Below are 25,025 nucleotides of genomic sequence, written 5' to 3' on the forward strand. Positions count from 1 at the left end.
GGGGCCTTCGCAGCCTTGGACAGCCATTTCGCTTTCGGGATGGTCGCATTTCCCGATAGGCACTGCGACCCGAGCGCCCCATGCAGGAAATGGCGGTGCGCGCAGGCGCACAAACTGCGGCGCGCTCGCCCCGCCGCGCAGGCGCACACATGACGGTGTCGCCCTCGACTAGGGGCCAATTAGGAGTGCATGCGGGAAGCTGAAGGCTTTGTGTTCCTGCTGCCCAGACCTCTGGAAGGCTGGTGGAATCTCACCCTTTTTCCTTTCCAATCGAGAATCTCTGGTTTTCCCACAAATATCTTGAAACCTCTACAACAGTAGCTGTACTAACTGAATAGATATGAGAATAAACTGAGGAGCTATTAAATATGTATCTGTACTGCAGCATCAATCCACGACTCCATCCGCACGCTGTCCCTGAACTTTGGCCTACACCCAGCCTAAATCCCTTCTGAGAATAGGCTGGCCTCAGGGGAAAATACTCTCAAATATACTATGTGATCATGTCACGTTTCAGCCCACTTTTCCACATTTGGTTCTTCCTAGCCTTTCTTACTCTTCTTTATAACAGAAAGACACTTTTTGCATAATCCAAATGCTTTCAGACCTTATGGTCACAGCACAGCAGTCTCCCTATTGCAATAATCCCTCTCCCCTCTAGTAGTTATTATTCTAAATAAAAGCTCTTCTTACTAAGTCTATATTTTTTATTTGACAATACTTAACATACAATAACACACACCCAATTTAAGTGTACAGTCCAGTGAATTTTAATAAATATACGCACATACACAATCACCATCCCAATCAAGATTCAGAATGTTTCCATCACTGCATCAAAGAGTGCGTACTGTATAATTCCACTTATGTAAAACCCTAAAAAATGCAAACTAATCCATAGTGACAGAGAGATTACAAAAAGGCACATGGAAAGAGGATGTATGCATTCACTATTTTAATGGGGTGATGGGTTCACAGATGTATACATGTGTGAAAACTAAATGAATACATACTCTTTAAACATGCTGTTTCTTATATATTAAATATCTATTAATAAAATTAAACACATACACTTTTTAAATATGCTTCACTTCTTATGTGTTAAATATCCATTAATAAAGCTGTTAAAAATAGGAATATGAATGGAACCCTCTTGCACTGTTGGTGGGAATGCAAACTGATGCAGCCAATCTGAAAAACAGTATGGACATTCCTCAAAAAATTAAAAATAGAGCTACCCTATAACCCAGCAATTGCAGTCCTAGGTATTTATCCAAAGGATCCAAACATTGTGATCTGAAGCGGCACATACACCCCAATGTTCATAGCAGCAATGTCCACAATAGCCAAACTGTGGAAAGAGCCCCGACGTCCATTGACAGATGAATGGATAAAGAAGATGTGGTGTATATATATACAATGGAATATTCCTCAACCATCAGAAAAAATGAAATCTTGGCATTTGCAACAATGTGGATGGAACTAGAGGGTACTATGCTAAGCAAAATAAGTCAGTCAGAGAAAGACAAATACCATATGATTTCACTCATATGTGGAATTTAAAAAACAAAACAGATGAATATAGGGGAAAGAAAAGAAAAATAAAATGAGATGAAAATTGAGAGGGAGGCAAACCATGAGAGACTCTTAACTCTAGAGAACAAACTGACGGTTGCTACACAGGACATGGAGGTGATGGAGTAACTGGGAGCTGGGCATTAAGGAGGGCACTTGATGGCATGAGCACTGGGTGTTATATGCAACTAATGAATTATTAAATTCTACCCCTGAAGCTAATAAAAAATATGAATGTGCAAACAGTATTCACAGAAAATGCCCTATAGTCATCTCTCACAGCCAGAAAAAACTTTAGAGAGAGACATACATATTTCCAAGGAGAAAGTAGGTACAGAAGGCACCCAGAGGAAGAGATTGTGCTGATCACATTACAAAGAATGCAGCAGACAAAAGGAGTACCTGGGATCACAGACAGCATCCATTGGCAGGGCCCAATTTTTGGAAGATATTCAGAGGGAACAGAATCCTACAGATGGTATTAGATAACAGGCCTGGCACACAAGTTACTCCCTGGAAGACAGCACTGTGCTGAAAGTGTTCAAAAACAGAGCATAATGAGGAGGGCCTGGAGAATGGGTCTTTCACAGAACAGATGGCGTGGTAGAAAACATTCACAGGCAGAGAGCATGCTGCAGAGGCCATTCATGTAGAAGAAGGCTGGGTAAAGATAGTGTTAACAGGGAAGCTCATCAGGAAAGCAGTGCCAGTCTTTCTCAAGCAGAAAGGCTTGAAAACAGGGAATCAGTTGTTTACACAATCAATATAAGGCTGAAGATGCAAAGATCAGGAAGGCTGCCACTGGCACACAAGAGGAAAAAAATTAATGATTGCAGCATACCAAAGGAATGTTATGGATGATCTTCAGCAAGTTTCCCAGAAGCCACTGGGAAAAAAACATGTGTACCCTATTTTTGACACCCCAGCGTCCATTGGTGCTGCCAGAGAATAAGGGCTTCTTCTCTTCTGCCTTCCAAATCTGGTAAAAGTATCTCTCAAGAGTACTTGAGTACCTGGAGGACTGAGCCCAGAAACACGCTGATGATGTATTCTGGGATGCATATTTCTTAGGATTTCCCTTATATTGAGGAGAGAATGTACAAAGAGGAAAGCATTCTGCCTAGTTGCTAACAGTCAGTCTAACATGGCCCACTTCTTTGACCACTCATCACCCATAATACTCTTCTATCCATATTTTTCTCTTAAATGATCAATAGCAACACTATGCTTCATATAGGTAACTATGACTTCACTTTCTCCTAGAAGGGGTGTCAAAAATCCCACTGGGCACACTCTCATTTTCTGGGGGATGTCTGTTCCTTTTCTAGTTTGATATGCTGTAATCCATAGACTACATGTAAGATTAAGCATCATCCACACAATTTAAATGAAGATTAATAAATATTACTAATAATTATAACGTCCTTCTTCCACTAGTGTTTCAAGTTCCCTATGACCTCATTCAGGTGGTTGTGGTTGTTTACCTGGTAGGAAGATACAAATCTTCATTATTGACCCTTAGTGGTCCTCCCTGCATGAGTCACTATAGTCTTCCATTAACTTATACTCTGAGGATCAGTCTCCTAGGTTGCAGACATGGTCCTTCCTGCCCCCACTGTGTAGCAGCAATCCTATTTCCCCTTGATAATCAGGAGCAATCAACCACCCAGTAACCCTCTTCTTTGTTTGTTCAGTAGAATGAGGAGCCCCAAATTGCCAGGTGGCAGTATAACTTTCTATTCAATGAAACCAGTGTTGGTCCCCCTGGTGAAAGCCTTCCTTCCTTGGGACATTCACAGAAAGACGATATTGTGCAAAGAAGCATCACAAAAATAATGCGTTCCATGGAGACTCACAGGTGGAAGACATTCATAAGCAGAGTCCTTAGAGGGCACATGAGTATGAATGGCTTTGGGGCCCTCACAAGTGTAGATCTATGGGGGAGGAGACCAAGTACTGGGATCAACCTGCTTGATAGAAACCTGATATGCTAAATGATTTTTTAAAATAACACTACTGTATTTCTCTTTTAGGTATTTGTGTTTTATATTGTCACCAAGAGAGTCCTAGAAATATCTGGTTAGGAGCTATTGCTGTAGTCCTTGTCTTTTGAAGTAGTAAAACCTCTTTTTCCTTTCCCACTTGTATTCCTGTGGCTAAGACAGTGCCTGAGGTTGGGGTGAGATACTAGCTCCAGGTACACTAGTTCGATAGCTAGTGAACATTGGTTCCAAGGTCCCTGCTCAGCGGTGGAAGGAATCCTTTGTCATGTCTGCTATCTTTGGATTGACTTAAAAAAAAAAAAAAAAAAGGTTTTATGTATTTGACAGAGAGAGACAGAGAGTGTGCACACAAGCAGGGGGAGCAGTAGGCAGAGGGAGAAGCAGGCTCCCCACTGAGCATCGAGCCTGACACAGGGCTCAATCCCAGGACCCCGAGATCATGACCTGAGATGAAGGCAGACACTTAACCGACTGAGCCACCCAGGCACTCCCAGACTGACTGTTTGATCGCCTTTTTTTTTGGAGGGGGGGGGTCCCTTGGCTAGATCAAGGCATAGATAGCATGCAAATTGTATTTTTGGATACAAAACTCAGAAGCATGGATCACTTGACAGATAGAATGACAATTCAGCAGGATTCTGTAGCACTGGCCTTAGTGAGCAAGATGAAAATCTTGACTGTTGGAACACATCTGGAGGAATGGATTTGGATGTGTGTGGGGGGGCACCTTTGAGAGGTGTTTGAGAGATGCATATATTTAGAATTACTGTCAAAGAAGAGTTGGTGGGGCCAGGGGTGTTGAAATAGGAGAAGACTTGATGAAGGGAGAACCCAATAAGCATCGTCATCTAATTTAGGGGTTGACATATAGGAAAGGGATGATAGATTACCAGTGGGCAGTAGTTAAAGAGAAACAGATTCTAACTCAACTGAAGAATGCATTTTCTTTTTAAGAGATTTTAATTTATTTACTTGAGAGAGAGAGAGAGCATGAGAGGGGAGTGGAAGAGGGAGAAGCAGGCTCCCTGCTGAGCTGGGAGCCAGATGTGGGACTCAATCCTGGGACTCCAGGGTCATGACATGAGCCGAAGGCAGTCGCTCAACCAAGTGAGCCACCCAGGCACCCAAGAATGCATTTTCTGAAACTGGACCTGTCCACAGGCAGAATGACCTTTTCCTTCTGCCTCCTCCTCACCAGCTTGTGCTCTCTCTTGATCACTCTTTCTCTCTCATAAATAAATAAACAAACAAATAAAATAAATAAAATCTTTAAAGAAAAAAAGAAGAATGGCTTCAGGTAATAGGAGAAAACAAATCACACCGGCAAATACACCAAGTTAGTACACTCAAAGAAAGGAAACCTTAACATTGACACTTGTAATATCTCAACATTTATTTTAATTGTGTACATTAATCTGGGTTAAGTAAATATGATTAAAACACTAGACAATTAAAAAGAAGCAAAAATATAATGCAACCACATTTCTTAAATCTGCCGAATTCTGTGCCTTTTTAGACATGAAAGGGGCTGTTTTGAATAGAAAATCAATGTTGATTTTACAAGCTTTCTTTCAATTTCTTGCATATTGACTCTAAAACCCCTTTAAAGGCTAAGTGTATCTTAAAGGTGGAGAAGTCAGCCTATCTTGGACCTCTTTATCCTGTACTCCATCAACTGACTCAGGGTTGGTATGGCCCACAATAAGGAGCAGGCTTTCTTTCTCTTTTACTCATTCATTCAGTGTCTCCTAAGAGCCAAGTCCCATCGTGTGGGCTACACTTGAGTAATACCAGCTCACATTCAGTGTTGGTACATGACATATTGTACAACGTTTCCCCTCCAGTGCGAATCTAATGCACACCTATGCAAATCAATGGGGCGTTCCCCTCTGATCATTTGGTGGGAAGACAAATCCACCACCCAGTGTGCACAGGACTCACAAACTGGAGAGAGATGGGGAAATTTTCTAATCAAATCAAGAGAAGATACCCTCATTTTTCATCAGAAAAAGTCGCAGGTTGTTTCTTCTCTCAAGGACCTTACACAGGGATGCTGGTCCCAAGGGCAGAGAAGCTTAGTTGAACGTGAGCAGAGTCATGGATGGGCCTGCAATCTGTTTAGACAACCAACATGTTTCTGTGTTCCAGGCACCTGGGAGCCAGTAGTTGCTGCTATCTTGGGATAGTCTGTAGTGAAAAATAAGTTACTGAAGGCCCTGGGCTCAGATCAGTTAGCTTACTGGGGTTTCCCTGCATTGACAAGCTCTTCTTTGGGAAGGTCTGTGAGTCAAATCTCTATCCAGCAGAGAAATCTGAGTTCAGAAGAGCATCTTAGTTCAGAATTGTTTTCATGGAAAGGGGAGGAGAGGGAGGGCGGGCTGTTTGGCATTTGTGGTACTTTATGGGGAGACCTAGGATGCCCAGAGGAGAAGCATGATTTAATACTTTCCTGTCTTTGTAAGAAGAGTATGCCTCAGGGGAGGCCTGTGGAGGGCAGTGTTACCTGGTAAAATGAGATACACATACTGCCCAGTACACAGTCACTACTAAATCAATGCTTGGTATTGTGCTCACTGTTACTAAAGAGAACATGGGTTCTGGAGAGAGAGAGTAATGGATCCAAACAATGCAATGACCACCTTCCGAGCCTCAATATCTTCATCTGTAAATTGGGGACAAGAATACCCTGTGCATAGGATTAGTATGAGAATTAATGCCATCCCTTTGTGACAACGCCTGGTATGTAGTAAGGCCTTGAGAAATGTTAACCACTTTCCTCCTTTCTTAATCCTGCTGGAGTCTATACACCATAAAACCTACTTTAGAAGATTTCCCTGTAACTATTGGGAATCGAGGGCAAAGGTATTAATCAATTATGAAGATTCAGACACAGAAGTTTCTTCGGCCAGTGGCCTTCTAAGGATCACACCCTATGGAATTTAAACTTAACTGTATAGGTTGTCTAATACATGTCCACATGCCTATAGGAAAAGAAAAAAACCTCAATTTATAGTGAAAAGTGGGAAGGAGAAGATAATTAAAATCTGCTGTATAATTCACTCAAAAGCAACTAGCTACTTCTAAATGTGTATGGAAAGTTAAAAAAATTTTATATATATATATATATATATATATATATATATATATATATGAAATACATGCCAATCCCTAGCATTCAACGTCTGCAATTTACCCACCAGACATCATCAAAGATCTTCAACCTGGCCCCTCAGAAGCTTCAGGGGATCTCCTGCTTTCAAGTCCCAAAGACATACTTAGAGCTGTGACGTAGAATGTGGGTTTGCTCTCTGTCCCAAAAGTCAGGACACACTGAAACCCATGCTCCTGCCTATCGTACCAGGCCACCTTAACTCATCAGGAGGCCAACCTGTCTTAGGAAAGCTAAGATTAAATTCTTGTTCAATCCTTTTTTCTTGGGCCTGAAATAAGGCCATGGACATAAAGTGCTTTCTGAGTTATAAAAAGCTACACACATAAGTAATTATCATAGCATCATTAAGATACTCTACTGGATGTAAGCAGTTCAACTTGAGAGAGGGGCAAAAGCACGAAGAAATCAAATGGGGAGGGAGAAAGTGAGGGAAGAGGAGCCAGCAACTTGGGGCAACTGGGGACAGCCAAACTTGTCCAGGACTCATCAGCTTCTCAGCTTGGAAGAGCTAAAAGAAAATAGTAGCAGCCATGAGATTGGAAATACACATCCAATCCAATAACCAGTCTGAAGTTCTTCGGGTGGTTGATGTTTCCAGGCATTAGGAGTAACAGTACAGGTTAATGCATCTTCTAGAGAGAAGGCAGAACAGGCCTGTAGCTGGTAGAGAGCCTGATTGCTACCCATTCCCATTGCCTTCAAGGTAGATATTCTAGCTGAGGAGGTGCTAAGGAGAAGGGGTTGCCAGGATCTGGACAGGCAGCATCCTACGGGCACCGGGCCCCATGCAGCTCAGACACTGAGGTCAATTCTGCTGGCTTTTGCATGAAAACCTGTCTTCAGGCTGTGTTGAAAATACAGTCTGGAGGCTGCCCAAGCAGCCCTTCCTGGTTAGGCCAGCCGCAGGAGGCACCATCCCTGCCCACACATGCGCTATCCTGGTCTTTACCTGCTGCTGGCCCCCCACCTGTATCTTGTTTTATTGAACACCTTGGATTTTGAGTCCTGATCTGATGCTATACAAGCAAGAGTGGAGGCAACCCAAGGGAATGTAGCAGAGAGCCCTGGATTTGAATTCAAAGTCCTGGGTGAGGTCCTGATTCTGTCATCCAGTAGCTAGGTGTTTCCCCAGGCCCTTCTCCTTTTTAGGTCTTTATCTGCTTGCCCTCAAATGAGGCTAACAACACAGGCCTGGCCAGCATCCCAAGATAGCTGGAGGGCTCACCTGAGGTGGTTCATGGAAGGTGCTTCTTGAGAGGAAGAGACCATGACCCCTGCAACTTAGAAGTATATGTGGGGAGGGTATTTATCTGTGCCACCTAAAGCTTCAAAGTCTCATAGGGCTTCCCTAAACATAAAGGTTAAGAGAGATAAGGATATTCTGGGTTGAGACTCGAGGAGAGACCAGGGCACATTTCTTCTCCCTAATAAATTTTCTGGCTCCTTGGCACCCACCTAGAAGAGCTTCTCATAGCATTTCCCGCAATGGACGGTGTCGCGGTGGATGAAGATCTGATCCAGGAGCTCACCCATTGGTTTACTGCAAATCCCACACTGGAAGAGAAAGCAAGCTGGAGGTCAACATGCAAATGAAGCAATGGAAATGGGATCACACAGTAACTAGGAGCCCAGGTTTCAGAAATGGGCCTGGGTTTGAGCCCTAAATCCACTCCTTATTAGCTGGATGAGCTTGGGGAAGTTGCTGAGTGTCTCTTTCTTCATATACAAAATAGGTACAGTGGCAGGTTAGCATGAGGATATAGTGAGGTAGTCAAACTGGGGTCATACACAAAGGAAGTCATTGCTGTGGGAATTTAGTTGTGACGTTTAAGGTCCAAAGAAGGTGATATGAAATACTAATAAAAGGGAAGGCTATCATAGGAGTATAGCTCTGCCGTCCTCATGACTCTTACACCTGCCACTCTAGTGGCCACCTACAGAACAAGAGTGGCCAGCTATCTGCAGCAGGCCTTCTTGCAGTTGGTCTTGAATAAGAGGAATCATGAGTCTCCAGGTGTCTGGGTCTCCAATGATCTCCAAGACTACCCTGTGCTGAGCCTTCTGCTCATTCAGCTCCGAGTCCTGCCAAGCCTCTGACATGGAGCACAATCACACAGAAAACAAGCCTTCTTTACACTCTTTGATCCAGAAGGCTCCCTAACTCTGGACCATGTTAGGAGCACCACCCTTCTTCCTTACCTTAAAGCAATAGTCATGGCAGCAGATGCCAAGATGCTCTAGGGTAATCTTTGGACAGTCTCTGATCTCCTGGTTGCAGTAAGTACAGATCCTTCCACTTATTCTGTGAGATGAAAAACAAGACCTTGGCAGTCAGGCTGGCATGCAGACTACTGATGTGACTCGATGCCCAGATACTCAGCCTGCCCTCTTTTTCTGTAGTGTGCAGTTGGTTGCATATCCCTGGGCTGGACTGGATCCGAGCCCACAATAGACCCTAATGATATTTCCAGAAGGTGGTCATGTATCTTTATCCTACTTGCAATCATAAGATGACCAGAAGACTTCCTGGTATGATTCTTACTCCAGGCAGCTTGCCTCTCCCTGACCCCTTGCTTAGCATCCTGGGGGCACTAACCCCCTCTAGAATAGGAAGACCCATGTCTTCCTCTATAGGAGACATGCCCTTGTATGCCGTACCTGGCCCCCGGTCTTGATGGCCCTTCTCTTCATGCCTGTGACCAGTAAACCCTGCCTCTCAGATCCTATACTCTTGAACCTACCCTGACCCATGATACTCTAAGGACCATCACAAAGACAGTATGGCTGTAGAGCCTGCTGGGACCTCATGTTGAAGTTCTAGATACTAACTTCTAGGTTGCGTATCTCCCCACTTTGAGGATCCCTGCCTTTGTTCTTGAGAGTCACCCCTGCTTTTCTTCCTCAGAGAGAACCTGACGAAAGTGCCTGCCTGCCCTGATCCTTCAGGTGTAAACTGGGAATGCTTTCTTTTAGAGATTTGAGTATGCTTTTGATGGGAACTAGGGGTGGTGCTACTGACCTGAAGCCACATAGGCTTCTCCCTTCAAGGACCCAGAATTACTGTGAGCATCTCAGGTTTGCCTCCTTATGCTCCTGGACCAGGGCTCAGTCTCTTGACAGTGTTGTTAAGGACTCCTTCTTTCCTCAAGGCCCTGTTCCCCCCATGTATTTTGACATGACCAGTTTCAGCTCACAGGCAGATAATACAGTAGAAACATCTCTGACCTAGGAGTAGTCATGGACCTGGGGTTTTGTCCTGGCTCTGCCACTAGCTCACTGTGTAACATATGGCACATTAGTTATTCTTTCCAGTCTTGTTTACTCCACTGTGACCTGAGTGAACTGCATCTCTAAGAGTCCTTTCTCTTCTGTTTCAAGAATTTTAAAGTAGGACTTCATTATCATTAAGACCATCCTGTGACCACTGTCATCTAGTGACAGCTTTTGAAACTCCTGAATGGGAAACTTTCTGCAGCTTCATTCAATTCAAATGAATGGTTCTGTCTGGCTTCTTGATGATAGCAACCCAGTTTTCTTAATTTTCCACCCAGCACTCCCTTTTGTAGTTTAGCTTTTTAAAATTTCCGGTCATATGTGCAGGTTTCTTAAGTGACCATTTATGTTCTAATCCCAAGGGCCTCTCCTGCTGACATGAGCTCCCTGGCCTTTCAGACACCACCATGTGCCTTCAGTAGCCCTTTGAGTTTACCTTCTGGTCTCAGCTGGGTTTAAAGGTCACCACAAATGTGACATCCCAATAAGGGAAGCACCATCCAAGGAGTGGCGTGAGACACCTGCAAGTGGACCAAAAGCAGCCAAGCAGAAGACGAAAGCAAATGGACTTAGTGTGGAAATGTCCCTCAGTTGTTTCTTCTCTGTAGACCTGAGAGCTCCCTGGTAAGATAGTAGACTTACCTCTCAGAGTACAGAGAGCTGTCACATTCAGGTTTCTTCTCCACGTCACATGAGTCTCCAGTGTTTCTAATACTGCAGGGAGTGTGATGGGGAAGAGGAGGGCAGAAGATGGGAGCCAGATGACTACCACCATCATGAGAGGAAATGCTTTGCTGATATTATTAACCTTGCGGCCACAAGCTGAGACATGACTCTACATGACCTGCCATCATCTGTTATGCTGAGTGGCAGGGGAAGCTTTGAACTTCATGCCAGGGAGGCATAATTCTATTGGAGAAGAGCCTTTCCAGTGGGGGGCAAAGAAGACCTGCCATGCTGAAGAAGAGGACAAAAGGAATGGCTGCAGTTCATTGACCAGGTGGATGGGATCAGGGCTTTTCTTCCCACATACGTGACTGCCTTACAATGTGACAGTCACCAGGAGTCCACTCACAGCAGAAACCAGGCATTAGGAATGGGAACAAATAAAAGAAGGAAATATTCTAACATACTACCTATGCTTGAGTTACAGGGGGGATTGAGGAGAAGGGTTTTTTTGCTTTTTGTATCTTCATTTTTCAATAATATGACTTTTGATAATAAACATACATGGTTTTAAAAATAAGCCCTATTGCCAGGAAAGTGTGACTAGCTACAAGCCATAGGACACACTTTAGTGATACTGCCTTTCTCACAGGACCCATGTGGTGGCCTTAAGAGGTAGCCAGAAAAACGGCTGTGCAGAGGTTAAGTGACCTGGAGTAAGCCATGAGCTAGAATTTCATCCCAGGTTCTGTTTTGTTTTTGCTTTTAGCATTAAGTTTATCTCTAAGCTTCCTGGAAGGTAAAGCAAAAGGGGAAATCACACTAGACTATATGATCTTCTAATAAAGAAACTCTATTGTTTTTTTCATAAGATACAACATTTTAACTGAATGTAAAATTCAATTTTAAAATAAATTTAATTGTCAGACTGTGTAAGAATTAAATTTAACAGAGTGGTGGCAATGGAAAAAGAAAAACCAAGAGTACAGTCAAGTGACACTCATAGACGCAAATGCTAGATGGCAAGGAGAGCTCCCTGAAAAAAAGAGAAAAAAAGGCCATAGAGACAGAAAACAGATCAATGGTGGCCAGGAGCTGTGGCTGGTGGTATGGGGGGTTGCTAATGGGTATGGGGTTTCCTTTTGTGGTGGTGAAAATGTTCTGGAATTGGATGGTGTTTATGATTGCAAACATGGTGAATGTACCAAACACCACTGAATTATATACTTAAAGAGTGAATTTTATGAGATAGGAGTTGTATTTCAAAAAAGTTATTGACAAAAACCACCCTAAGGAGTTACAGATGAAGAAACTAAGGTTCAGGAAGATAGAGCATCAAAAATGACCCAACCAATGGGGTCAAGCTGGGGCTTGAACTTGACACCTATGGTCATTATTCCACAGTACCAGTGAAAGCTGGTTCAGAATCCCCAGAGGCCCAATCCTGAAATAAGGCATGATGTTCCTCTCTGTTACTAAAATCTTCATCCTAGCAGCAAGATGATGTGTCATAAAAAAAAAAAAAAAGACATTCCCAGAGGAATGCTGTCTCAGTGCGGATTACTTTTTAACTGAAGGTGGCATGAAGATATCTTTCAGATGATGAGTGAAAAGTTATGCATATATCAGAACCTGCAGTCAAGCGTGTGTTCCAGTACATGCAGTCAAATGTGAGGCATCCTGGCATGCTGGAAAAAGCATGGGAGCTTGAGAGAGGAGCCCTGAAATACAATGGAATTAACTAGGTAAAAAGTCCCTCAGGGCCTCACCAGCTCTGTAAAGAGCAGTGCTCTCAGAATTTTACTACAGAAAGCTTGTCTACCAAGAAACAAAGCCAGATGGAAAGAAATGGCACTGGAAGTGGGGTATAGGATGAATTAACAATAGAGGGGGAACACAAAGGCACTGATTTAGGTAAAACAGCTTGAGATTCATAAATCATGACTGTGGGTGATTACAGCATTCACCCACTCAACAAATGATTACACAGAAACAATCCTGAGCCAAGCCCCAGAAGAGGTACTGAGGATTCAGGATCATGGAAGGATTTGGGACTCGCTCTTACCTGCTGTAGCATGAAGACACTGGCTTCCCGGAGGATACCTCACTAGCATTCACGTATTCCTTCACAAAGAGAATCCCTTTGCTGTAGAAGGAGCACAGTAGAACAGAAAGAAGTATACTGAGAGATGCCAGGGGACAGGGCCTGGCCCAAAGGAGGGGTCCAGGGCTGGGACGGTTCCCACCTGGTTTGAAGGAAGGGAAGACACTTATGGTAAATCCTGGGGGTAGAAGTACTGATGGGCTCTAGCCACCACCAGGCAAGGAAAATGGCAAACAGGAGCTGTTGCCCTGCTGAGCCCACCACGGACTAGGCTGAAACTGAAGCCTGTGGGTTCAGCTTTCTATGTGCAGATTTGAGAACCCTAGAAAAAAGCTCCTGGAGTCAATGTCAATATGCTTTCCTTCTTCATGCAGATCTCTATGCTATGGGAGGCTTGTCCCCCACATCCCCAGACTCCAGTACAGTGAACTTTCCATCCTTTTGACTGCACGTTCTTTCCCTTTTATCTGGCACAGGATAGCCTCAAAGCTGCAGACATAGACTGTTGGTCCTTGCCACGGTGTGTGAATCTCCATCAAAAATCTAATCTCTCCCTTCTCAGTCCTAGATATGTCCCTGGCAACAGTGGACATCTGCCTCATGTTGGGCTCACCAAGCCCCGAATTTGGTCTTTATCAAGCTGGCTTGATGTTATCACAGGGACCTCTGATTTCGCTGCCCCCCCCCCCTCCACCTCCTCAGTCTCCCTGCAATAATGGGATAAAAACCAAGTTCTATCCTCTGGGAGGATATAGCCCAGAGAACACTTTCCAGGTTGTCTCTTCTTACCTGGATGAACTGGAGTCCAATTCACTTGGAGAGGCTGGGACATAAACATGAGGCTGCTCAGGAGAGGCAGTGACGGTAACAGTGACCATACAATCCGAGGGGTTTCTTATCCTGAAGGAAGGAAATGGAGGGGTGAGTGTGTAAACATCGAGAGCTGACATCTTCCAGCATCAAGCAGGGTTTGGGGGACCTACCCCTGAGACTGCCACTTCAAGGAGTTTAAAAATATGCCAATGTGTTTAAACAACCCGTGCAAATCATTGAGCTTGTGTTTTATAAGGTTCCTGAGATGAATGGGTGGAACCCCTTACTTTACAGATAAGAAAACCCAGGCGAACTGACCAGTAACACTGAGAGTCAGTGGCAAGACTTTAATTTTAGAGTATCCTTCCCCACTACAGCCAAAGGCCTTGACCTGTAACTCACTTGGTTTGAAGAGAGTATAAGGACTACCAGGGCCTTGACAGACACAGTCCGGCTCACGTCAATCCTGAATGGGACAGCCCCTTCCTAGGATCAAGCTCTACCCCCTCATACTCCAGAGAACTCTTTGGAGAATAGAACACCAAGGGAGAGAAGAATAAATACAATTAGGCAGCACTAAAGAAGAGACTTGGATGCCCCTCATTCTAGAAGGCATTTGCCATGGGCAGAGGCAAGAAACTGACAGGTATAATGGTTTGCCTGAATTTCCCTCACTTGGCTGTACACACAGCTGTTGGCCTGAGATCTGACCTCCTAGCTGACTCACAAGGTTTTTTTTCTGACCAGGCCTTTACCTGCTCTCATTCTGCCCTCTGTAGGTCAGGGTATTCTGGTGGGCACTGCCACTGTCCCCCCTCGCCACTGTGTGCCATCCCCTTTACATATACCCACTCTTCAGCGGCCTTGGGACAGCTCTATGGGCACACACTGTCCTGGGCTGAATTTGGCTTCTTTCCAACATGTTGCTGCTCAGACCAACCTCTGGCCTGGGCTCTGGGGCCACTGGGGCCACTCCCTTGCTAGAGAATCCAGTGTCCAAGAACGCAACTAGTTTAAGGGTGGGGGGGTTGGGTAACAAGCATAGTCTTGCACTTGCCTAGCTCCCCAGTCTCATCTTCTCAAACTTTGTCATATATACCTGAATCTCTAGCCATACTGACTGATCTGTCTCGTACCTTTGCACATAACACCACCTTCTCCTCTGGGAAGCCCTTCTGGAGTACTTGCTCTCTCACCCTGTTTCCTTGCGCCTATTCCTATGTCACCTTATGGTATAGGAATGAACCATAGAAACTGGAGGAGGTGGATTAGCTGGGAGGAGAGGCCTCATGGGAACCTGGAAAGACAGATAGGGGATAAAATACAAAGCCAGAGAGTTAGAGAAAAAGACTTCGAGAGGAAGGCACAACTAGCAAGTGTCTGGCATCTTGTGGTCCACACCAGCACAAGAGTGGAAAGGGCAGCAGAACCAAGCGGGCAAGGTAAGAAAATATCCCATGGGGATCCTTCTATGACTGCAATGTGAGCAACGACAGACTTCCACCAGGTCAGGTAACATCCCATCTCTCTCTCACAGTCTCCTCCTTCTAGTCTACAAGGCTAGAAGTCCCTTCCAGTCTGGCTCCTCCCTATGCTTCAGGTCCTGACTGCACTCTCCCCTTCTTAGCAGAAAAGCTCTCCCCAACCATCCTAGCTACAATAGCCCCTGTCCTGGCCTATCTCCAGTAGGAGACCCAGTTTTCTTCTTTTCTGGGCTTATCACAAATGGAGAGGCAACAGATACAGCACAGTGCTAAGTAGTAAAGGCTCTGGACTCTGCTTTCTAATCCCTGTTAAGCCACTGCCTGGCTGAATGACTGTTGGCAAGCTAGTCAACCTTCCTCTACTTCCATTTGATGTTCCTTAGATCTGAGATAATAATAGTACCTCCACTTTATGGTTGGTGTGAGAATCAAGTGCACAAGAACAGTGCCTGCAAATGCATGATGGTTATCATTATGGTGTTACTCCTATCGTGTTTATTCATTGGTGCACCATGTGCTCCCTGAGGGTGAATGGGCAGGGCCCTTCTTTGCCTTCTTATTCAATGTGTGTGTGGATGCTACCTACAGCTGGCTCACAGGAGATACTTATATAGTTTCTAGGCCCATAGCTCTTGGTTATTTCCAAACTCATGGCCACCTTGTGGAAAGATCTCCAGGGAGGAAAGGGAGCACCCAAATGTTGCCATGCAAGCCACGCTGGCTGGCAGTGATGGCAGTGGAAGAGTTCATCTCACATCTTTTATCTCCTGGGAGCTCCCATTCACAGAACAACACATCTTCCTCAGAGATCTTCCATCTCCATTAATGGCAGAGGCACTCCATATCCTCTCCTGACCCAGGTTTTCATGCTCTGAATGGCTGCCAGAAAGCATGGTACTCTGTGCACTTTCTTTGTTCCAGGCTTGGTCTAACAGATAGGACGCAATAGCTCCAGATTAAAGCCCAATAAGACCTATCCCTGGGGCATTCGTTGCTGGTCACCTTCCCACTACCTCCTAGCCACTCACACCTGCAGAGAGTAACAGATTTGCCAAACATGTTAGAGTTTGTTCTGCATGGTAGCACATCAAAAAAAACCTGGGCTGTAGCAGGGGCCCAGCACAGCATAGCCCTTACCTGCTGGCCTGGCTGTCCAGTTCCACAAGCTGCTCAGGTCTTCTGGGGCTGCTCTGTGGCTCTGGGGTCCTGGGGGGTGCAGGCTGCTGGGAGGGTGCAGCTGGATCTCCCTGGCCACCTCTCAGGGCTGCGGGCTTCTCCTGCCAGGTCTCTCCCACCTTGGCAGCCACATTCTTCTCTTCAGAACCAGCCAAGGTGCTGAGGAAGAGTAAATACCCTTATGGAGCAAGTGCTTTGGGACCAGTCCTCCTTTACCCAATGCTTGTTGATGATACCTCCTGTGGCCACAGTGGGCTCTTTTTCCAGAAGATGGGGAAGAGAAGAGCCCAGTATGGCCCCCACCACACAGAGACCAATCTTTTTTGTCTTTGGGAGAACCCCAGGACTACTGATCCCTTCCCACTTGACAGAGTCTGTGAGAACACATGATGACTTCAAAGAGGTTTTGAAAGACAGTCTTTCTAGCTGGAAACAAACAGTGGTATTCCTGTCCCCCTTCTCCCACTGCCATCTTTCTTTTCTCCAAGCCTTCCCCATTCCAGTTCATCTGTCCTGCCTAAAAAGCCTCAAGCCATCTGGTCTTCAAACCAGGCCCTGGTACTCAGAAGAATTAAGAACACAGGCAGCCCCACATAGGCCCAGCTCTCTCAGAAGGAGCTTCTCCCCTAGGCTCCCCTGGCGAGCTGGGTGAGGGTAACAAAAGGGAAACAGTATCATTTTGCTCGCTAATTTTCAAACAGGCGGGTGACCCCATAATAAGTCACCAACACCCAAAGACTCCCAGCCAGAACGGAAGTGTGTGACTCAGCTCCATTTGTGATTCTCGAGGGCCATCTGCTGGACGGTATGGGCAAGAGAGCAGCTTAAAGCATGCCGAGATCTATCTTGCCCAGGGCAGCCATTTTCCCTATTGATGGTCACATCTCCCAGGGGACACCTCTGTCGGAGCTCTCGGCTGCAGGAAATGGCGACGCATGTGGACGCACACACCCTGAAATGTGTAGGAGCGGAGCACATGCACAAGCAGGCACATTCATATTGTTGTGCCAGCTTTATTTTCACAGTTGGTAGTAATTTGTCCTTTATTTCTAAGTAATCACAGCTATTATTATGAGTCAATCGCATTTTCATCCCCTTTTTACGGATGAACAATCTGGGGTGAGGATCCCTTTGCAGCTCATAAATGGCAATCAAAGGGCGCCTGGGGTGCTCAGTTGGTTAAGGGTCTGCCTTCAGCTCAGGTCATCAGGTCATGATCCCGGGGTCCTGGGATCCAGCCCCACATTGGGCTCCTTGCTCAGTGGGGCGCCTGCTTCTCCCTTTCTCTCTGCCTGTCACTCCCCCTCCTTGTGTTCTCTGTGTGTCTGTCAAATAAAGAAATAAAATCTTTTTTAAAAAGACCCTTCTCACCCTGTTTCCTCCCCAACAACAGCCAAACATGGCAGAGCTGTCCACACTCACTCTTGTGACTTCTTCATTCCTTTTCCCTTGTCAACTCCCCCCCTGAAGCTACGACTGCTTCCCAATATCCCAAATTATCTGTGCCCAGCACCACTATGTGGTCCTTTAGGTCCGGGCACCCACTGGGGGCTCTCCAGGATCTTGGGGATCCCAAAAGCAACCATTTGAAGCTGAAAAACATAATTTGAATGCTCTAGATATTTTATCCAGGTAGATGAACCTTGAGACACCCCAAAGGCAGTCTCTCCTTGATCCGCCCCCCCCAAACTTAGTCTACAGTCTCCATAAGATTACTATTAGGACAAAAAAACCTTCCTTTTAAAAAAAAAGATATTATTTTTGTTTATTTGACAGAGAGAGAGATCACAAGTAGACAGAAGCAGGCAGAGAGAAAAGGGGAAGCAGGCTCCCCGCTGAGCAGAGAGCCCGATATGGGGCTTGATCCCAGGACCCTGAGATCATGACCTGAGCCGAAGGCAGAGGCTTTAACCCACTGAGCCACCCAGGCACCCCAGGACAAAAAAAATTTCTTAAAAGCTTCCTTTACAAATATTAGTAGGAACTGTTACCCTTCTTGTTGAGCAGGTAACCTCAATTTGTCCCATCTGCCATAAACACAACTGTCATAAAAAAAAATAAAGTGGGCAAAGATGAGAGCCAACACTTATAAAACCAGTGAGTTTTGTGGCTGGGTGCTTATAACTGACTCATGGCTGAAAATTTAGAATTAAAGTCATGAGATCTCTCTTTTTCTGTCTGTATGTTTATGTATATATGTATGTTATATATGTGTAATATGTTCCTATCTCTGGAAAGTATACCAAATTAACTTACAAAGTCCCTTATTCTCTATTCCAAATGACGCAGAGATAAATAAGCACTTATGCAAATTAAATATTCCTAAGACTTTCATAAAATAAATAAATTCTGAATTTTGAATGTAAAAAACCAGTGTTCTTATAAAAACTAACCCAAATGTTTTAAAAATTCAAGTTTAAGACATTTAGCTGAATCTTTGGCAAGCAAGACTAGTTTAACATTCCTAGTTTAATAAGAACAGCTATGTCTTGTGAGTTATCAACCTTACATATGATACAAGCACACATTTTTATTCTACTTGAGTATAATCTTCCTAAACTTAATGGGTTTACTAGCCCAGTAAGCTAGTATTACATCTATTAGATGTTTAAGATTATAAAAAAACACATTTGCTTTTAATCAAACTGTCATTATTCTGATAAACTCTATTTCAACAGTAACTATGTTTTATAATATGTCAGCTTAAAGACAGTTTCCAAGATCTTTTTGGAAATTTAAAACCTTACATTCATGCTAAATTAAATTAACAGATATTCCCTAAATACCTAGATAATTTCAAAGTAAGAAAAAATTGTGCAACACTAGTTACTAAGCCTAAGTTTATATACTTTTTGCTGCTTATTTTTTATAGTACAAAGAGGCTGTAGATAGATTTCTTGATAAAGTCTTCATTTGTCTACATTGAAAAATTATATTATAAAAAGTATATAACTGAAAAATTTTGAGATATATATTCATAAGCTTTACTAGTCTACTGTAAAATGCTGATATATGACAAACAGTTCAAAATGATCTACCTCCTACTTTTCTTTGTAAAACAGAAGTTACATTATTAATAGTTAAAAATTATAATCAATATGTATAAATGAGACTACTAAAAATAATAACAGCAAAGGAGAACAACTTCGGGTTTTTTTTTAAAGTTTTTATTTACTTATTTGACAGAGAGAGAGATCACAAGGAGGTAGAGAGGCAGGCAGAGAGAGAGGGGGAAGCACGCTTCCTGCTAAGCAGAGAGCCTGATGCAGGGCTCGATCCCAGGACCCTGAGATCACGACCTGAGCCAAAGGCAGAGGCTTTAACCCACTGAGCCACCCTGGCGCCCAAGGAGAACAACTTTGTATGCAAGGAATTCAAATCTATTTTTGTTATATAAATATAAATATATATTTTTATAATATATTTTTGTAAATATAAATATATTATATATAAATATTTTTGTAAATATAAGTTTTGTGCGGTTCCAAAAATTTTGCAAGATGAAAGGTAAATGGATATTTTTAAAATTATAAAAGATTTATAGAAAAGAAATTTTATTTGTGGTTAAAATTTACGAAAGTTTAATGAGATTATAATATTTTCAAAAAGAGCTCTAGTATCAAATATTGTATGATATAAAACTAAAATTTGGCTTTCTCTCTGTTAAAATAAGATTTTCTTGGGCTGACTGTGTAGCTCAGTCTGTTGAGCATCTGACTCTTGATTTTGGCTCAGGTCATGATCTCAGGGTCATGAGATTGAGCCCCATGTTGGGCTCTGCACTCAGCATGGAGTCTGCTTGGGATTCTCTCTCTCCCTCTCCCTCTCTGTCTCTTCCCCCAATAAGTAAATAGAATCTTAAAAAAAGATTCTATTTGGCCTGCTCTTAATAAAAGGTTAATGGTCTTTCTTTCTTCCTCAGTAATCTATTGTGAAAAATAATGAAGGGAAACCTCACTAAAATGAAGTCAGGAGGCCAGAAGTGGGAGTTCTCATGACCTATCACTCCTTCATGCCCTTTGCAAAACCAATAGAAAGAAGCCTATGTTTTACTATTCCAGAAAATCTTCCAAAAGGAATCTTCTGGAAGATTTTCTCCTCATCTGACAACAGCCAAGCCCATGAGGAGTTGTCACAACTCAGCTAATGAGAAGCCACTACACTTAGAAGTCCCAGTTTACTCCAATGGACTTTTTGTTTATAACAAGGCCTCCCAATGTGTTTCCTTTTCTTCTATAAAAAAGTGTTCTTCTCCTTTGTTCTCAGACTTGGTTTTGCTATAGTTTTTGTGTCCTGAATTGCAATTCTCTGCTATACCCAACTAAATCCATTTTGCTGGTAAATAAATGCCAATTTTATCTTTGAGGGTAACATGATCTAAAAAGCTAAGTTTTTATGTCTTATCAAACTAATGTCTTATTTTTTTGTTGACTTTATCATGTCCTCAATTATTTTTAAAAGGCCTCAATTTTAAAAGAGCTAAGAGTGTTTACAATCATGTTATCTTCTATGTTTACTTAAAATTTTTTGTCACTTTGATTTAATAACCAAGTATTATTTCTCACTATTCCATAATCTTAATCAAATGTCCAAAACTCCTGATAACATTCGACATTTTGCCTTCTCCAAATCAAATCTGAAATATCTTTTACACCTAAAACTGACACTGGGATTTCCCAGAGGGCCCAAACAGTTTGTTCTTTTACCTTTTAACAAGAGAAGTGGTAAACTAATTATGTTTATTTAATTCTGTATAAATTTTATGGGAAGCATTGTCAAATCAAAAAATAATAATAATGCTGTGTCTTTCCTAAATTAAATTTTAAGGAGTAAAATTTTAATGATAAAAATATTTCAGAAATTATATAAAATTCTTAGGGATTTGCTAGTGCCCTCACTGTCCATGACATTTCTCAGAGTCCTGGTGCTGCCTTGCCCAATATTAAACAACAACAGCTCAATGTTATCAGTCACAATTTCAATTATTTTTAAATGTAACTTAAATATATTCTTACTACCATATTTTTTTAAAAGATTTTATTTATTTATTTGACAGACATAGATCACAAGTAGGTAGAGAAGCAGGCAGAGAGAGAGGAAGGGAAGTAGGCTCCCTGCTGAGCACAGAGCCCGATGTGGGGCTTGATCCCCGGACCCTGAGATCATGACCTGAGCCGAAGGCAGAGGCTTAACCCACTGAGCCACCCAGGCGCCCTTTACTACCATATGTTTGTTCTCTCACAGCTTGAAGCTTTCCCTTTTAAAAGGGCCACTATTATTACAAAAGGACTGCTAAGCTTTTGTTAGAACAAGTACATTCACATGGGGAATTCTGGCTCTTTCAAGTGACTCAGGAATCCATTTCACCAGTTAAGTCATGTAAGAAATCCAACAAGTTTGGGACTCCTGGGTGGCTTAGTTGGTTAGGCATCTGTGTTTGGCTCAGGGTATAATTTCAGGGTCCCAGAACCCAAGTCTCGCACCAGGGTCCTTGTTCAGCAGGGAGTCTGCTTCTCCCTCTGCCTGCTGTTTCCCCTACTTGTGGGCACTCTCTTGCTCTCTCTCTGACAAATAAATAAAATCTTTAAAAGCAAAAGAAAGAAATCCAACACGTTCTTCCTCTATCCCCAGTTACAGTGTCGTTATCATTGTTGGTTTTCTGAAATGATAGCACTCATGAATTATAAAAATTAAAGCTTGCTGGGGTTCCTGGCCGGCTCAGTCAGTGGAACGTGAGACCCTTGATCTTGTGGTTGTAAGTTTGAGCCTATGTCAAGTGTAGAGATTACTTAAAAATGGAATCTTTAAAAAAATTAAAGTCTGCTAAACTGTTGGAAGAACTCAATCTCCCACGGCCTAAGGTTTTACCCTTAGCATAGAGTGTCCTCTGATCCTCTTCTGCTGGGTTACACCAATTCTCTCCATCTGAGATAGTATCCACCCAGGAGAAATCCCTATTTTGTCTGGGCTCTGGAAGAGTTTAACTTGGTTAATTCAGACATTCTAAAATAAAAGGATTTTTCCAATCCTCTGTCCATTCTCCCTTATAATTCTGCTGTTATCATTGCCTACATCACTGCAGTTCTCAGTCGACCTCACTCTACACTTCCTGGAATCCCAGGTGAGTTAAACCTTATCCACTAGTAGGTTTGCGTTGACTGGCTTTCCTCCTGGTGTATGTCCAGACTGGGGTTAAGGGACTGCTTACTACTTTGGACTATTAGCAGAATTGGTCCTTAATCCCCTGGCTCACAAATTCCAAATGCCTCCCTTCCTGATGAGCCTAATCTACTGAGATGCTATGAGTGGCCAGAACCAAAGACTGGAAATAGAAAACCCAGCCGGTTCTAGAAAGAAAACTGTCTATAGTTATAGCCAGCACACTCCAGGATGTGGACTACTAGGAGGAAAAAAAGGAAGGACATTTTCAGGGTGTCGATGAACATCTTAGAAATAGAAGAGTGTTGCCAGAGCAACACATCCAGACCAGCCCAGGCAGAGCTTCCATCTGAAAGCCAGAACCTTGCCTCAGGTTCCCTTGTCTGCCAATTTGTTTAAGTGTGCTTCCTTGGCTTGGTATCTCCATGGATGGGGCATTGGCTCTATTGGCTCCAGGCAATGAAGCAGTAGCTTGGGGATAACCTGGCCACAACCTCGGCCAGAAGGACTCACACACCCCACCATGCCCATGGAGCCACAAATATGGCTTTCTGACTTAACGCTCCCCCTTCCCTCACTGTTCCCCCAAGTCTTATCAGTTGCCCAATTCTAGGTTCATTATAGTTATTTAACAGTTCTGTCCATATCCATAACTACTACCCTAGTGGGAGCCCTTCATCTCTTACTTGGTGGACTGGAACCACTTTGTAGCTCTTTTCCCTGCCTCCACTCTTCCCACTTCCAGTTTATTCTTCACACTGCCAACATAGAGATAACTCTAAATCACAACTCTGACCATATCACTCCCTTGCTTAAAACTTTTCTGGCTCTGTGTGTTGGAATGTAAAATGATAGAAAACAGCCACTGTGGAAGATAGCATGGTGGTTTCTCAAAAAACATAAACATATAATTACTACATGATCCAGCAATTCCATCTCTAGGTATATACCCAAAAGGACTGAAAGCAGGATCTCGAAGAGATATATGTACACTTATGTTTATTGCAGTATTATTCACAATGACAAAAAGACAGAAGCAGCCTGTCTATTGACAAATGAATGGATGAACAATATGCAATGTGTCTATATTATGCAATATTAATCAGCCTTAAAAAGGAAGGATATACTGACATATGCCACAACATGGATGGACCTTGATGACATTAGGTTAACTGAAAGACGCTAGTTACAAAAGGACAAATACTGCATAATTCTACTTCTATGAGGAACCTAGAGTAGTCAAATTTATAGAGATAAGAAGTAGATTGGTGGCTGCCAGGGGCTGAGCAGAAGGGGCTGGGGAGTTATTTCGTGGGGAAAGTGTTTCAGTTTCACAAGACAGAAAGTTCTGGAGATTGGTTGCATAACAACATGAATGTACTTAATGCTACTGAACTGCATACTTTAAAATGGTTAAGATACTAATTTTTATGTTGCATGAATTTTAAAACGATCCTTTAAAAAAAACTTTCCTGACTTCTCTTTGTCCTCTGGAGAAAGTCCAAGTTCTTGTTAAGGCATAATGATCTGACCATGCCCATCTGTAAACATGTGGCTTTTGTCCTTTATGAGATTGATACGGTGTGTTGGTATCCCTAAGACCGCCCCCAGGGTCAGTGATTCACTAGGAGGACTCCTAAGACTCAGTGTATAGTCATCCTCAAGGCTAAGATTTATGACCATAGAAGGATACCAAGCAAAATCAGTGAAAGGAAAAGGCAGTGTTTTCATTATAGCCCAGGATTATTATTGGAGACTGGTCACATAGGCACTTTCTGCATGTACCGAAATTCCCAACTCCCAGGAGGCAAGCAGAGATTCAGCATAAAGTATATTGTTTGTACTGGTTATCCAGGTTGTCAGCCTTATCTCTTATCATTTAGGTAAAGGTTCAAATAAGTGTAGAGAACCGTTTACCTTTTCAAGTTCCCAGAGGCATATCTTACAAGCAGCACGAACTACAGCCTTATCAAAGCACAGGGCTTATCACAAGGTGCTCCTCCGGCATGCAACACTGCCATCTGCCCTTTAGCACAGGAGATTCCCGTTACCCCTGGAGTCCTCCTTCACCTTCTCATGAACTTCTTCAAGAGGAACATTAACTGTCACCTCTGTGAAGCCTTCCCTGATTCAATGAGGCCAACCAAGTCACATACTCCTACTATGCTCCCATTATACCTTATCCATACTGCCTTGAGGTCAGGGACCAAATCTTGTTTGTCAGCATCCCCAGTGCTTAGTACATGGGCTAGGAGTCACTAAGTAAAATTTGGTTTAATTATAGAAGGTGTGGCTCATTAACTCACAGAAAGAATCAAGAAGCCCACATTACTCTGCATATTCCTTCTACTGCCCTCCAACCAGCATTTGCACTCATCCTTCCCTTCCATCTCTAAGACAGCCATCTCCTTCCTTCCCAAGTCTTTAGAACCTACCACCCTAAGCCCTTACCATAAATTCAGTGATCCTTCACCTTTGGGTCTGCTCACTCTTCAAATATCAAACTCTCTTTACCCAGAGTGTATTTCCTCACATGGGCACATAAGCATACACTTTAGAAAGCCCTTACCATCATCCTGTAGCTGTATTTGTCTGCTCAC

At 43.2% G+C, this 25,025-nt stretch overlaps 1 protein-coding gene across 8 annotated transcripts in view; it reads right to left on the reverse strand.

Moving 5' to 3' along the window:
* Positions 1-4,684: 4,684 nt before the first annotated feature.
* The window catches only part of ZNF185 (zinc finger protein 185 with LIM domain), a 57,546-nt gene continuing 37,205 nt past the window's right edge, over positions 4,685-25,025 (reverse strand). For 7 of the 8 annotated variants that reach the window (XM_047716524.1, XM_047716526.1, XM_047716528.1 and 4 more), the window contains 7 exons: positions 16,228-16,425; positions 13,583-13,693; positions 12,755-12,835; positions 10,666-10,737; positions 8,950-9,052; positions 8,206-8,304; positions 4,685-7,258 (listed from right to left, as the gene is read on the reverse strand). In XM_047716524.1, the coding sequence (XP_047572480.1) occupies positions 8,206-8,304; positions 8,950-9,052; positions 10,666-10,737; positions 12,755-12,835; positions 13,583-13,693; positions 16,228-16,425 (664 nt within the window). In that variant the 3' untranslated portion in view covers positions 4,685-7,258. The remainder of the gene's footprint in view (positions 7,259-8,205; positions 8,305-8,949; positions 9,053-10,665; positions 10,738-12,754; positions 12,836-13,582; positions 13,694-16,227; positions 16,426-25,025) is intronic. The other variant, XM_047716525.1, reaches the window with a different exon arrangement.

Source organism: Lutra lutra, chromosome X (genome assembly GCF_902655055.1).
Source record: "Lutra lutra chromosome X, mLutLut1.2, whole genome shotgun sequence".
Lineage (NCBI taxonomy): Eukaryota > Metazoa > Chordata > Mammalia > Carnivora > Mustelidae > Lutra > Lutra lutra.